This window comes from Hakea prostrata, chromosome 1 (assembly GCF_041222555.1).
Source record: "Hakea prostrata isolate BN-2017 chromosome 1, UWA_Hpros_2, whole genome shotgun sequence".
Classification (NCBI taxonomy): domain Eukaryota; kingdom Viridiplantae; phylum Streptophyta; class Magnoliopsida; order Proteales; family Proteaceae; genus Hakea; species Hakea prostrata.
The window spans coordinates 21,001,831-21,017,350 of NC_142600.1; the positions used below are offsets into that span (position 1 = coordinate 21,001,831).

General features: G+C 38.3%; 2 protein-coding genes across 2 annotated transcripts; both read left to right on the forward strand.

Moving 5' to 3' along the window:
• The first annotated feature begins 1,386 nt into the window (after nt 1-1,386).
• LOC149028207 (peptidyl-prolyl cis-trans isomerase CYP19-4-like) lies at nt 1,387-9,793 on the forward strand. The gene is made up of 7 exons (XM_089148620.1): nt 1,387-1,560; nt 7,799-8,032; nt 8,320-8,431; nt 8,554-8,601; nt 8,757-8,780; nt 8,879-9,140; nt 9,619-9,793. The coding sequence occupies exons 1-7, from the start codon at nt 1,387-1,389 to the stop codon at nt 9,791-9,793; spliced, it is 1,029 nt and encodes a 342-aa protein (XP_089004746.1).
• Nucleotides 9,794-13,010: 3,217 nt separating this feature from the next.
• On the forward strand, nt 13,011-15,252 carry LOC149028208 (peptidyl-prolyl cis-trans isomerase CYP19-4-like). The gene is made up of 7 exons (XM_089148731.1): nt 13,011-13,173; nt 13,403-13,509; nt 13,797-13,908; nt 14,004-14,051; nt 14,214-14,237; nt 14,336-14,600; nt 15,081-15,252. Exons 1-7 carry the CDS (start codon nt 13,011-13,013, stop codon nt 15,250-15,252), a joined length of 891 nt encoding a protein of 296 aa, XP_089004857.1.
• Nucleotides 15,253-15,520: the final 268 nt, after the last annotated feature.

A 15,520-nucleotide genomic window follows, 5' to 3' on the forward strand; every position in this document is an offset into this window, starting at 1 on the left:
ATTGACAGGTGGGGAGAATGACATGGTGATTTTTGGGTCAGAAATATTTACAGGGGGAAATTTTGGTTTCCAGTACTTGCAAGCCTAGACTGACTCAGCTGAGACAGTTATAACTACCACCTGGGTGATGTTTGGGTTGTTATTACTACAAAGATTGGATCATTGCTGCACCTACATGTAAAATTTGGGAATCCACCTAAATTGGATGGCCACCACTTGTGGGGCCGAAGTCTTGTTTTCTCAATTGTCCCTTAGTTGAAGTCTTTTTACCCTTTTAAAAAAAAAATGCTCAATGCATTTTATTGGTTCTTGAATCAAATTGGTCTAAAAATTATACCTTTGATTACATAACGATATTGATAACAGAACCATTACTTTATCCCCAACTAAATTATCACATGTTGGTTATGTTGTTTGTTCCTTTTACAAATTGTACATTGTAGCCAAAGGTTCATCGGAGAAAGTGCCTGTGTTTTAGATGACAAATCTTCAATTTTGCTTTCATTGCTACTGACTACGTATTGAATCGATATAATGAGGGTAAATTTCAGACTTTTTGTAACTTCTACATAGAAAAGTGAATAATCCATCCATCTTGAATCATTCTGGCAAAAAAGCCTAATGCTGACCAAGATCCCACACAAACAATTGTCATAATAGGAGTATGAGAAATGAATAACCGAAAATACCCATAATCTAAAAGTGCAGGAAAACAGATGAACAAAACGAAAACCAAATTAAAACCTTCCAATGCTTCTTCTAACAACAACCCAGAAAGAATGAAAGGTTATTGCATAACAAACAAAGCAGAATGGAACCAATAAGCAAGGTTCATTTTTGCGGAGGTCTCAAATTCTATTTTTTAACACATCTTCTAATTGTTGTATATTGGAAATTCTTCAATGAATCAACAATGTATACTGAACATAATCAAACACTTGCATTTAACCACAAAGGAAAGGTATCCAATCAAAAAGACCCCATTAAATAAAATAAGAGAAACTTTTACACTTCATACTTACAACAATTGAATATCCTTGCCCTTCTAAGATATGATATCAACCCTATTCATTCTTTAATTAAGACGAAGAACAATGAAACCTAATTATACTCTGAATTTGCAGCAAAAGAAAATTAAAATGTGGTGGTCCCAAGAAACAGAGATGCTGCCAAGATGGCCAAAAGGTTAATGCAGGAAATAAGTTCCTGTTGAGATCTCAACCTTTCCCGATGGAGGAAAAAACATGCTACATAACTTACTTATGGAGTTGTTCCCAATAATGAGTAGGATATATGCAACAAATGTACATACATATTACTTCAATATTTTTCTCCAAACAACAAAGAACAAGCTCAGTCTAATCCAAACTCAATGCAATAAACTACATGGATGAATACAAAGAAAGCAAGGGAAAACAAGGGGTGGGGGATAAAGTTGGGAAAAAAGGGGTACAGCCAAGCAAGCCAGTAGAATCACTGTTGAAGGGCATAAAGAACTATGACAAGCAATTAAACATTCTTCTAGAGTTGACAGCTGAAGGGCCACAAAATTTCAGTCATGTAGGATAGAATCACATTATATATTGTGATATACACTGTAATGGTAAAAAGAATCTTAATCTCAACGAGGTGATATCATACCACAGAAGAAAAACATTCAATAGAAATTAATATTGGACAACCTTGCAATTCATCAAAAGCATTGGAGATGATCATGGATGAGCATCAGCTACCCTCAAATAACTCAATAAAGTGTTTTTCATCAAATGTTACCTGAACATTAAAATCGAGCTTCTTCTTCTTCTTCAGCGTGCAATATTACATCTTCTTCTTCTTCTTCTTCTTCTTCTTCTGCGCTTCAGAGCTTCTTCTTCCCCAAAATCGATTTTGCTTCATATCTGAAATAATCAAAATGAGAGCAATCAATCCTTGAATTGATCACGATTCTTCAAGCTTCTTCTACATCAGCTCACGATTCTTCAAGCTTCTTCTTCAATCGATCACGATTCTTCAACCTTCTTCTTCAATTGATCACGATTCTTCAACCTTTTTCTTCTTCTTCTGAAGTTCAGAGCCTCTATTGTCACACCCCACCCGCCGGTCTCGGTTACCCGCCCAACAACCCGTGGGAGTGATCCGTCACAGGATCCACGGTTTTAGTCTATCAACAATATTAAATACAAATAAAGATAATCAAGAGCAATAATAGTTCAATAAATGAATTAAAGGAATTACAGGAGTCCAAATACTCCAATAACAATAATAAATGAAAGAATAATGAATAAAACAAATATGAGTTCAGCGGAAGCAATCAAAAGAATTATATCAGTTTCTTCCCAGTTTCCTTTTCTAAGGCTAAATAGTGTTTTTCATGAATCTCTAAAAAGGGCATCCTCCAGTTCTTCTCCATTCGCTAAGCGAACTGTCTAGCCACTTTCCGTCTCTGTCCATCAATAGGAGCGATAAGCGCACTCCATGCACTTGCAGGAGCTCCCGCACAAGCTATCTTCATTTCCCACTGCCTGTGCCACATCCTCTTCATACGGGAAGGTTCCTTCATAGGAAACCAGTCTATCTTCCGGCATAATTCCTCCATCTGTGTAGGCTAATAACATATACAAAATAAAGGAGTGAGTTCTGGAGAACTCAGTAAGAACAATTACATCCCATCAATTATCCAACAAAGCATAAATGCATAAATGATATGAATGAGTGCAAAGTATGAATGATTCTAAGATTCTAACTATGCAAGTCTCTATTAGCTGACATGCTTTAGAATATACACCAGCCCTCCTCTGGGTAAGTCTATTCACTCTGATCCGGCAAGGACTGGTTACCTCTGTAGGGAACCTGGGCAAAATGGAAGGTCCACACTGGCTCTCAAACCATGGCTAGGGTTAAGTCAACACTCTCTCACCACAACCATTGGTAATGAGTACTGGCACATGTCGGGGTTTCTAATCCAATGCAAGGTCATACAGGTAACATGTCTACATGAAGTCCAGATACATCCCCTATGGCACCAACCAACTCGGTTCAGTATCCTTCGCAACCTAGGAATGAGAATCCTCACGGACTAACTACCTTTGTTGGACTCCACTCCTTAACCCTATGGTCATCCACATATTATTGGGGCAGAAGCTCTCATGACTCCTCACGACTCTCGGTCCGTTCCTTGGACGTCCATGAGCCCAACCCTAACATATGCAACCCTACCATTTATATGACTAACAGTGGACCAACGTCACATCACTGTCATCATGGGTCATTCGGTTTCAATCCCCCTACCGAAAGGGTAGTAACATGTGGGGTACCTAGCCATGCAATTCTAGACTCTACTTAAGAATGTCATCCAACAGTCATGACAGTGCTGGAAACATCAGTAGGCATGTGTCCCATTCCACAGCCCTTCGATATCTCAAGCTAAGATATCCTAAAGGAATACCTCATCCATCAGAACCTCATACTATGCATCATCAGTATATCACATTCATAACCAACAAAGTATATATGTAAACAAGATAAACAACAGTAATATAACAAGATTAATATATAAGACATGACTACAACAGTATATATAAAGAAAGACTAATGCTAACAGACATTGGACTAGCATGTTTAAGTCTATTCATAAAGATAGGATTGAATGTCCTTACCTGTATATAAGTAAATTGTCCGTAAAAAGAGATCCGCAAACTATTACAAGACTTTCTCTTCAAACAGAGAATACCTAAACACAGGGTTACAATAATGTATAAGTTAATTGAATCAAGGTGGATCAAAACCAAAAGTCATTTGGTCACTATTTACTAGCCGGTCGCTTGGGCCGGTCACTTATGTTGAGCGACCGCCACTAGTGACCGCCCCAAAAACAGAGAGTTTCAATCCTAAACTCAAGCTTCTGATCATCCGTTTTCAATCCGGATTTCGAGTGATCATGGCCTATATCTCGAATCTAACACTCCTATAGCCAAAGGGTGAAGGAATCCTAACAATTACCATCATTGGATAACCCAGAACTCTCCCCTTGATTGGATTATCCTTTTCATGAAAGCAGGGTTTCGTTTTCGGATGAATCACCTCAAGTAGATTGAAAAGAGAGTCACAATCGATCAAAAGGGTAACCACCATGATGAGGGGATGGGTTAACACGAAATTGAAAGACAAAGGAGATAAAGGATGAAGGGTGAATCCATTACCTCACTTTAGAACACTAGAAAAAGGGAAGGATTGATCTCCAGATCACTACCAGCACTTCAGATTCACTTTCGGCACTTCTCCGCAGCCGTCTAACCTCCAAAAACGGTAACCACGAATAAAATATTCGTAAGTTGGACGAGGGTTACCTTTTATAGAAGTCAGGGGGCAAAATAGGGCAAAACCCCAAAAACAGACAGGCGGTCTGATCGAACCGCCACTAGCAACCGCCCCCATGTAATTTGCCATACAAGGGTGCTTTTGCTAGAGGGTTGATATCCAAGTACAACCTATCCCTAAAGAAGAGATGGGGGAGATCTTACCTTCATTCCGGACATCTCCAGACATCACTTGACTTCCAGAAGTCCAACTACCAAGCAAGGCAGGCTCTTCAGACAAGGGATCCAGATCCATGGGTTCAGGGTATGGATCATGGACTTCTATCCGGACACTCCACAAACTTACCCGACTAGACCTTCGGGTTCTTAGACTTGCAATACGGATCTTGGGTTAGAAATACGGGGGTTGTTACATCTACTCTTCAAATTTGAAATGAGCGAAATGAGACAGAGAGAGCGGTCTTGTGTTTTGTAATCGTATGGTAGTTCTTGAAAACGTATGTATTGCTTTATAGGGTTTTTGAATCGTGTTGTGGAGAACATATAGCCCGAGGGGCCCCTCAGGACAGACACCCACACCCACTCGGGTAGATGTGTCTCCCTCCCTCAAGAGGTTCAGAGAAGCCCCTCGGGAGAGACAAACCCCCCACTCGGGTAAGTGTGTTCCCTTTCCTCGAGAGACCCAGGAAGCCGTTTTGAGGAGAGAGCACATACCCACTCGAGTAGGTGCGTTATCCCTTCAGGAGCCGTGTTTGAGAAGAGTACGGAAGATAAGAAGACCTTCAGTACCAAGAGTGACGTTGAAGACGACCAAGTCAAAAGGGTCAGTTACAGATAACTACTCAACGTATCCGTTCTCAGACTTGGGGAGATGGATAAGCGAATAATGGCTCTACTAGGTCCGACAAAGAAGGGAGTGTGCTTCCTTAGATCTCTCGCCCACTCTTCAACAGAATAGGTGAAATACAAGGAGACGTCGCCTCTAGGTATCCTCTATATAAACATTTATCCAACACAGAGAAAGGTACGAGATTCATCTTATGATTATTCACTACGCCTTGAGAACTCTCTCAAGGTCTTCTATTGTTGCCTAGACTAACTTGGGCGTCGGAGGCGGTTCCTTGACCAAAACTTGGCTGGCCCGTTCTTGTTTTCTTTGTGAGTGCAGGCATCTCAGCTATTCCTATTCGGCTGTAGAAGTCTTAAGGTGGTTATCAAAGTATCCGGCTCTTGAAGAAGGTTTAGATGCAACAAATCGTATCCTATGTTTTTTCAATGGTTTTGTGTTTTTGAATCAAGCCGCTAAACCGATCGTTCTCGGTGGACTGATGAGGTAAACCAATTGCTTTACAGTCATTTGGATTATTCTAATATTAAAAACAAGCCAACAGTCACAATCTTGCCTGGCAAGATTGGACAGTTGGCTTGACTGTTTAAAGCAAATACTCAAGCAAAATCGCAGTTTTAGAGGCTAACTGTGATGTTTGAACTAACATTGTTGAAACGAAGAGAACAAGTTAATTCCTGTCTGAGTCAATGCTTTAGTAGTCTCACATAGTTTGGACATTAAAGATAACAAAATCAATTTTAATTAGTTGTGATATTATGGCTGCTGCCATGTCATGTTGTGTGTAACTTCAAGACATTTTATGAATCGAGCAAAACATTTGGAGGACATCAAATGCAAATCTACGGCATGTGGAGTTTCCAGGGACGAGTCATATCTGCTATTAATATTATGTAGCGGTTGAATCTCAGTCCTCCCAAGTTCCCGTCTTTTTTTATGTTCAGAGAACCTTAATTTTCCCCTTCCTACACCTAGTTCTGCCCCTTTTTCTCTGAAGGTTGTCATCTTTATCACGCATAAAGAGTTTACACATTTTCTATCATTTTTTTGTTTGGTTTGACGATAACAAAAAACAATTTACATCTCTTTTAGATGGAGGCGAAGGTTCATACTCTACTTATATAAAACTTATTTCTAAGGATCTAAGAGATTATTTAATGGTGAAACCTCAAGAATGTTGACACACACACACCAAAAAAAAAAAAAACTACTACTACGGTAAATATTAGAATGTACAAAGGTATAATACTGACCAGAACCAAACTCGAAACAAGAGATATATGACTGTAATTGTACTCCTCATAAATGCCATTAACAAGGTAATCAAAGAAAAGCCCCAATAACAAAGGAAAAATTGCTTTCACTGCAATGTGGCCCCACAATCATTTGAAGTTTAAGTCCTCTACCCCCTTTGTGCTCTATTCACACCTCTCCAACATATATTAGGGATGGAGCCCATGGATAACCTATTGGCGTCCTACCTTCGGTTCATTTTATGACTTCGTCCATACTTAGAGGGGGTCTCACCTTAATGTGTGGTGAAGGTGAAATCCTCTACTCGATCCATACTCAAAACTCTGGTGGGTTGGTGAAGGAAAAAAACACGAACATCTATCGTCTTACGTCCATGAGCCCCTACTTGATGTGATTGGTTTGACAATGACAAAAAACAAAGAGTTTAATTCTCTTTTAGATGGAAGTGAAGGTTCATACTCTACTTATATAAAAGCTATTTCTAAGGATTTAAGGGATTATTTAGTGGTGAAACATATGAATGTTCACACACACACGGAAAAAAAAACCCTGTAATATAAGAAGGTACAGAGGTAAAATATTGAACAAAACCAAACTCAAAAGAGTGACCGTAATTCTTTATATATAGATGCCATTAACAAGGTAATCGAAGAAAAGCCCCAATAACAAAGGATAAATTGCTTTCCCTGCAATTTGGAGAAAGAAAAATCCCAAAGGGTGACCAAGCTTGCTCCTCATTTTTTATTTAGTAGGCTGTTTTACAATTAAATCAATCAAATAAAAGAAAAACTCAATTAAATGATCTCAGAGACAAGAAAAAGATTCTACTGGAACCAAATAAGGTATTATCTGGAACTTCCCATGAATCTTAAAGAACCAAAAGGTTCCATAAAAACACATGGCCACGTAAACATTAACGTAGGATTGTTGTTTTTCTACATAATTTATATGCGTTGTCTTTCTCTCTATTATTTTAATTCAAATAAGAAGTACTTGAAAAGCCTATCAAAGAATGAGAAATTTTAAGAATGAAAAATTATAGTTGACAGTGAGTAGGAGACTCCTTTAACTGATTCTGTTTGTACAGTTGGACGGTTGGCCATTGCTTGATATGATCTCGTTTACACTTATGGGGTAATATAAGATCAGTTGATGTACTCCATGTTTACTGCGTTACGCTCTCATGTTTGATCTTGTTTTCGTTGGCTTCATATCAAGACTCGATCGAGAGTGTGAGGAGTTTACACGACAAGTTGCTCAGAGGAGGGAAGATGATAACCGCTACTCAGTGGATGATCATAGGGCTTCTGCTCATTTCCGGATTCTTAACTATACTTGAGGTTCTCTTCCCATTCCCTGCTTTGCTTTCTTTCTTTTTCAGCAGATAGGTGATTTAAAAGTTAACTCTGTCTCCGTTCATGTCTCCCGCACGAAGAACCTTCATAGTTCTTCCTGTTGGAATTTGAAAAAGCTCAGTCTAAATTCGATTCTTTATCTGCTTTCTTCAGCAAGATTTCTTTTCCCTTCTTTATCGGGATTCATTCTATCGCAGATTGAAAACGAAAGTGCTGGAATTCTGTCCAAACTAGGTGTGACTGATGGTACATTCAATCAGGTGAGGAAATGGTTCTATACGGTTTCGCTTTTGCTATTCTTTCTAGTATCTCTTAATTTGATACAAGTTTGAGTCCCATGATTTCAAGATTTCTTCTATCTTCCAAGCTTGGTCATGGCTGATGATGTGTTCTTGCTTTATCTTGAGAGAAAAGAAAAAGGAAATCCTAGTTAGAGATTGATAATCTTTTGTCTCCCATGTAAAGCTTTGTGCCTGGTTTGACCTGAACTGTCCGTTAAACTAGATTCTACTAATGGATTCATCGGATTGACTATACTTGGCTACAGGAGTTAGGACTACATGATCTCTATTTCCCGAGAACAAAGCCAAAGGATAAAATCTTTGCGGAAATAACTAACAATGTATACTTTGATGTTGAGATTAATGGAAAGCCTGCTGGTAAGTTTTCCTGTTTTCTTGTTGTATAACATGTTGTCAACAGATCTATAATATCTTTTTGGTTAAATGCGATTGGTGAATTAGTTGCTGATAGAATGCCATCATGGTTTTTCTGATTTCAGGTCGTATTGTCATGGGCCTCTTTGGGAAAATAGTACCTAAAACCGCAGGTATGTTTGTCTGATCATGTATATATGTTGAAATACTAAAATCTGGAAACAACAGATTACATGGTTCTATCCTTTTTAGGCTCTTATTATAATTACTGCAATACAATGCATGAACAGAAACTAATCTTTTCAAATATTCATTCTGTGATGGGCAGAGAATTTCCGAGGTCTTTGTACAGGTATCCCATCTATCCAGCTGTGTGTTCCTCAGTGCTTGTAGGCCAAGATGTTTGTGTGCTTGAATCTTGAATTAGAAGTTTTTTCTTCTTTGTTGCAGGGGAGTACGGTATTGCTATTAAGAGCGGGAAACATCTTCACTTCAAGGGGAGTATATTCCACAAGATTTACCCCAAGGTTATGATTATAGGTGGTGATTTTACCGATGGAGATGGAAGCGGTGGAGAATCAATCTATGGAGAATATTTCGCTGATGAGAACTTCAAAGTGAAGCACAGTGGAGCAGGGATGCTTTCAATGGCAAATGCTGGTAAAAATACCAGCGGTTCCCAGTTCTTCATCACTCTAGTCTCAACTAGCTGGTAAGTGGGTGAATACTTGTCTTATTTTGGCTTTCTTTTTACCTTTTGGTCACCATCGCAGCTTTGCCATTTTTAAACTCTGGGTCTTTTGTTTTGCTATTCTTTCTTTGTATATGACAAATGTAATAGGTGGGATCATGGGGGTGTAATTCCTGGGATTAAAATAATAGTTCACACAACACTGTGAGCTCAATTACATGCAGTGGCAAACCCATGTGAAGCTCTGGTGTATACCATCACTGGCTGTACTGCTTCACTTTGTTTCATTTGTATGAAGTAGAGCTTATAGAAAATGAGTGTAAGATCTACAAGCCCATAGATAATTCTTATATGAAAAACACTTTGCCAATCTACTCTTTGTTTAGGGGTTGAAAAATCCACTGTATGTTGATCGACCAATAAGATAGTTTCAACTCGAGCTAATATCTTTATACATGATTTAAATGATTACCTGCCTTTTTACCCCTATCTGTAACAGGTTGGATGGCAAACATGTTGTATTTGGTAAGGTGATTTATGGGATGGATGTAGTACACAAAATTGAAGCTGAGGGGAGATGGACTGGCATTCCCAAAAGCAAAATTGTAATTGTGGAGAGTGGCGAGCTCCCATTGACGCTAAAGGATAAGGGGATGGCACGCCCAAAAGTTTAGTTGTTATTGTTGACAATGGTGAGCTTCCATGTGATTGTCACATATCTTTCTCCTAATCACTATGCTCATCTTAGAGATTTGCACCATTGTCTTTCCTGCTGCTTTTTGTACAATTTTGTAACTTGTATTACAATGCAAATTATGTACCATGTATAAAAGTGATATTACAGAGACGACGAATTCAAGCATATAGAGATTCTATTTTGGGGAGGAAAAAATATTTTCTATTAGGACAATTCTTCTGTCACTGGCCATAATTCCACAGGAAATAGAATACTGTAGAGATCTGTTCACCTTTAAAGGAGTTCATCCCTATATTCTTCTATGAAGATCTTGTTCAGTTGGAGATCAAGCCCTGTCAGAGTTACTGGAGGATGAATTTACCAGAAGTTGTGCTGTTTTTAGCTTTATTCTGTTGGACCATTCTGAGTTGCAGTTGTTTTCTATCGTTCCTCTTTCCAAGTAAAGTTTACTTTTAGTTCTATTGACAGCCATGCAATACCTTTCTCATGCTCGTTCTTCAAAAGAAGGCTTGTGGTTCATCAATAAAATTGGTTTTGAAGTGACGAGGGTTGCCGTGACCACTAAATGAATGTAACAAAAAAGTTTGGAAATTCAAGCAAAGGAGCAATCATGATTCCATAAGAAGGGAAAAATTATCCAATAACATACTATTGTCAAGGAATTCTTCTGCAGAAAAGATTGCTGAAGTTGCAAAACCATACACCAACAGGCAAAGAGCCCATAGCCCTTCGTCATCCCTGACCATTACCCGTAGAAATAAACATATCCAAGCAGAGTTTTCCTACCAAGAATGAATTTATTTAAACAAAAAAAAAAAAAAAAAAGAAGACGTTTTCTGTACTTGCTATGGACCAGCCACTGTCTATCCAAATCTGTAGCTTCTTTTGCACACCAGACAAACCACATAATGTGTTTGAGCAGAGAAAGAAGAATAATCGATAAGATTTACTTGAAACTTAGCTTTGGCAATTACAAGGGATAAGGGGGAGGAATTCTCAGATTTCACGCTGTATGAAATATTAATTTCAGACCCTTCATTCAGGTAATATATCCAAGCCTGCAGAGGAAAAGAAAACATTAAATTCACTTCAGGTTAGAGTCGTTAGACAATTCAAAGCTTGAGTTCAAAGTTAAAATTAGACAAGCAACAGTAGTTATGAATGTGAAGCAGGTAATACTAAGGAATCCCAGCCGGTTGCTTGGTTGATTTTTGGTACTGCAGTGAGGCCTTGCCTTGTGATCGCTTGGTAGAATAGAAATTTTATGGGTTTCAGACCAGGAGTCCTTGACATCGAGAGGGGTAGTTTTGTAAAACCCATACAGGATTGGGCCAGCATTTTCACCAACAGCATCCCGCACCTGCATCAGAGCATGAAAAAAAAATATTGGATTATAATTTAAAACAAATAAAAAATAAAACACAGTGTGTAAGAAATAAGAAGAAGAGAAAAGGCAGCTACATCACCTTGATATCCTGCACAAAGATGGAGTTAACTTGCACGAGTCGGGAGTAATTCGGGCCGAGTTGTAGATTCATGGAACCGTAAAGGCCCATGATCACTGTGAATCCCATGGGGATTCACATCCTCCGTAATTCCTTTCCCTACAATTCCGTACAATTCCCTCCTAGGATTGTGCCATGTGGCGTTAAGTAATCCAACGGTCACCCAATTCAAACTAGAGTTTAAATAAAATTCAAAATTTTGGGTGGGTTTAAATAAAATTCAAATTTAGTTTGAATTGGGTGACCGTTAGATTACTTAACGCCACATGGCACAATCTTATGAGGGAATTGTAGGGAATTGTAGGGAAAGGAATTACAGAGGATGTGAATCCTTCGCGGCACTGAAGCCAAATCACAATCTTTCACCCCAAAAAAACAAAAGCAATGCATCCAGTAGTTGAGCTCAAATGCTTTGCAATCTAATGGCTCAAACTTAGATTGAGATTTCTTGCCCACATGTCTCCACCTTCACATGAGTGTGGGATACCCACTATGTCAACTCTATCCTTGTTAGGTTGGGCCATGTTGACCCACAAATATTTGAGTGTGGGAGCATTGAGATATGGTTAGTTGGGGATAGAGTATCTGAAGGCAACTCAAACTCAGATTGAATTGGAATCCTCTATCCCCTTTTGTGCTGTTCACACCTCTCCAACATATATATTAGGTACGGGGCCCATGGATAACCCATTGGGGTCCTACCTTCGGTTCATTTTATGAATTTGTTTGTACTTAGAGGGAGTCTCACCCTTAATGTGCAGTGAATGTGCAATCCTCTACTCGATTCATACTCAAACTCTAGTGAATACAGTGAAGGATAAAAGCACTGACCCCCATGGTCTCTTGGGCCTATGAGCCCCTACTTTATGTGATTGGTTTGACGATAACAAAAAAACAAAGAGTTCACATCTCTTTTAGATGGAGGAGAAGGCTCATACTCATATAAAGCTATTTTAAAGGATCTAAGGGATTATTTAGTGGTGAAACCCTATGAATGTTCACACATGCGCACACAAAAACTGTAAATATAAGAATGTTCAAAGGTAAAATATTGACTAGAACAAAATTCCAAACAAGAGATATATGATTGTAATTGTATTCCTCATAAATGCCATTAACAAGGTAATTAAAGAAAAGCCCGAAGAACAAAGGAAAAATTGCTTACACTGCAATTTCGGAAAAGAAAAATCCCAAAGAGTGACCAAGCTTGCTCCTCAATTTTTATTTATTAGGCTGTTTTATGATTGAATCAACCAAATAAAAGAAAAACTCAATTAAATGATCTCAGAGACAAGAAAAAGATTGTAATGGAACCACATAAGGTGTTATCTGCAACTTCCCATTAATCTTAAAGAACCAAAAGGTTCCATAAAAACACATGGCCACGTAAACATCAACGTAGAATTGTTAAGAATTGTTGTTTTTCTCCATAATTTATATGGGTTGTCTCTCTCTCTCTATTATTTTAAATCAAATAAGAAGTAGTTCTCCATTATTATTGAAAAAGCCTATCAAAGAATGAAAAATTTTATGAATGAGAAATTATAGTTGACAGTGAGTAGGAGACTCTTTTAACTGATTCTGTTTGTACAGTTGTACGGTTGGCCATTGGTTGATATGACCTCGTTTACATTAATGGGGTAATATAAGATAAATTGATGTAATCGATGTTTACTGCGTTACGCTCTCATGTTTGATCTTGTTTTCGTTTGCTTCATATCAAGACTTGATCGAGAGTGTGAGGAGTTTACACGACACGTTGCTCAGAGGAGGGAAGATGGTAACCATTTCCATTACTCAGTGGATCGTCTTCTTGATTATATGGGTTGTGCTCATTTTCGGATTCTCAGCTGTACTTGAGGTTCTCTTCCCTTCCCTTCCCTTCCCATTCCCTGCTTTGCTTTCTTACTTTTTCAGTTCTATCACACATTAGATAAGTAGGCTTTACTTTCAGCAGATATGTGATTTAACAGTTAACTCTGTCTCCGTTCATCTCTCCCGCACGAAGAACCTTCATAGTTCTTCCTGTTGGAACTTGAAAAAGCTCAGTCTAAATTCGATTCTTTATCTGCTTTCTTCAGCAAGATTTCTTTTCCCTTCTTTATCGGGATTCATTCTATCGCAGATTGACATAGGAAGTGCTGGAATTCTGTCCAAACTAGGTGTGACTGATGGTACATTCAATAAGGTGAGGAAATGGTTCTATACGGTTTCGCTTTTGCTATTCTTTGTAGTATCTCTTAATTTGATACAAGTTTGAGTCCCATGATTTCAAGATTTCTTCTATCTTCCAAGCTTGGTCATGGCTGATGATGTGTTCTTGCTTTACCTTGAGAGAAAAGAAAAAGGAAATCCTAGTTAGAGATTGATAATCTTTTGTCTCCCATGTAATGCTCTGTGCCTGGTTTGACCTGAACTGTCCGTTAAACTAGATTCTACTAATGGATTCATCGGATTGACTATACTTGGCTACAGGAGTTAGGACTACATAATCTCTATTTCCCGAGAACAAAGCCAAAGGATGAAATCTTTGCGGAAATAACTAACAATGTATACTTTGATGTTGAGATTAATGGAAAGCCTGCTGGTATGTTTTTCTGTTTTCTTGTTATCTCTTTTTGGTTAAATGCGATTGGTGAATTAGTTGCTGATAGGATGCCATCATGGTTTTTCTGATTTCAGGTCGTATTGTCATGGGTCTCTTTGGGAAAATAGTACCTGAAACCGCAGGTATGTTTGTCTGATCATGTATATACTATATATGTTGAAATACTAAAATCAGAAAACAACAGATTACATGCTGCTATCCTTTTTGGGTTCTTATTATAATTACTGCAATACAATGCATGAACAGAAACTAATCTTTTCAAATATTCTTTCTGTGATGAGCAGAGAATTTCCGAGGGCTTTGTACAGGTATCCCATCTATCCAGCTGTGTGTTCCTCAGTGCTTGTAGTCCAAGATGTTTCTGTGCTTGAATCTTGTATTAGAAGTTTCTTCTTCTTTGTTGCAGGGGAGTACGGTATTGGTATTAAGAGCGGGAAACAACTTCACTTCAAGGGGAGTAGATTCCACAAGATTAACCCCGGGCGTATGATTCTGGGTGGTGATTTTACCAATGGAGATGGAAGCGGAGGAGAATCAATCTATGGAGAAGATTTCGCCCATGAGAACTTCAAACTGAAGCACAGTGGAGCAGGGATTCTTTCAATGGTAAATGCTGGTAAAAATAGGAGCAGCGGTTCCCAGTTCTTCATCACTCTAGTCTCAACTAGCTGGTAAGTGGGTGAATACTTGTCTTATTTTGGCTTTCCTTTTTCTTTTTGGTCACCATCACAGCTTTGCCATTTTTTAATTCTGGGTATTTTGTTTTGCTATTCATTCTTTGTATATATTATAAATGTAATTGGTGGGACCATGGGGGTGTAATTACTAGGGTTAAAATAATAGTTCACACAGCACTGTGAGCTCCATTACATGCAGAGGCAAACCCATGTGAAGCTGAGGTGTATGCCATCACTGGCTGTACTGCTTCACTTTGTTTCATTTGTATGAAATAGAGCTTATAGAAAATGGCTGTAAGATCAACATCGATCCCACAGATAATTCTAATATAAAAAACACTTAGCCAATCTACTCTTTGTTTAGGGGTTGAAAAATCCAATGTGGGTTGATCGACCAATAAGATAGTCTCAACTCAAGCTAATTTCTTTACACATGATTTAAATGATTTACCTTTTTATCCCTATCTGTAACAGGTTGGATGGCAAACATGTTGTGTTTGGTAAGGTGATTAATGGGATGGATGTAGTGCACAAAATTGAAGCTGAGGGATTGAGGGGCATTCCCAAAAGCAAAATTATTATTGTAGACAGTGGCGAGCTCCCATTGAAGCTAAGGGATAAAGGGATGATATACCCAAAAGTTTAGTTGTTGAATTGTTTACAATGGTGAGCTTCCGTTGTGATTTGTCGCGTATTTTTCTCCTAGTCACCATGTTCATCTTGGATGACTTATGCCATCGCCTTTCCCACTACTTGTTGTACAATTTTGTAACTTGTATTACAATGCAAATTTTGTACCATAACTATGTATAAAAGTGATATTACTAGTACAAAGACCACAAATTACAGTACATAAACATTCTATTTTGGGCAGAAATATATTTTCTGCTCTGTGTGTGAAATACAATCTAATA

Bases quoted from the DNA above. Each gene is read 5' to 3' on its own strand.
- LOC149028207 (XM_089148620.1), top strand. From the start codon at position 1,387: ATGGATGAATACAAAGAAAGCAAGGGAAAACAAGGGGTGGGGGATAAA. The intron at 1,561-7,798 runs GTAGGATAGAAT...TTTCTTTTTCAG, and splicing joins GGCCACAAAATTTCAGTCAT to CAGATAGGTGATTTAAAAGT. The intron at 8,432-8,553 runs GTAAGTTTTCCT...TTCTGATTTCAG, and splicing joins GATTAATGGAAAGCCTGCTG to GTCGTATTGTCATGGGCCTC.
- LOC149028208 (XM_089148731.1), top strand. From the start codon at position 13,011: ATGTTTGATCTTGTTTTCGTTTGCTTCATATCAAGACTTGATCGAGAG. The intron at 13,174-13,402 runs GTACTTGAGGTT...TGCTTTCTTCAG, and splicing joins TCATTTTCGGATTCTCAGCT to CAAGATTTCTTTTCCCTTCT. The intron at 14,601-15,080 runs GTAAGTGGGTGA...TATCTGTAACAG, and splicing joins ACTCTAGTCTCAACTAGCTG to GTTGGATGGCAAACATGTTG.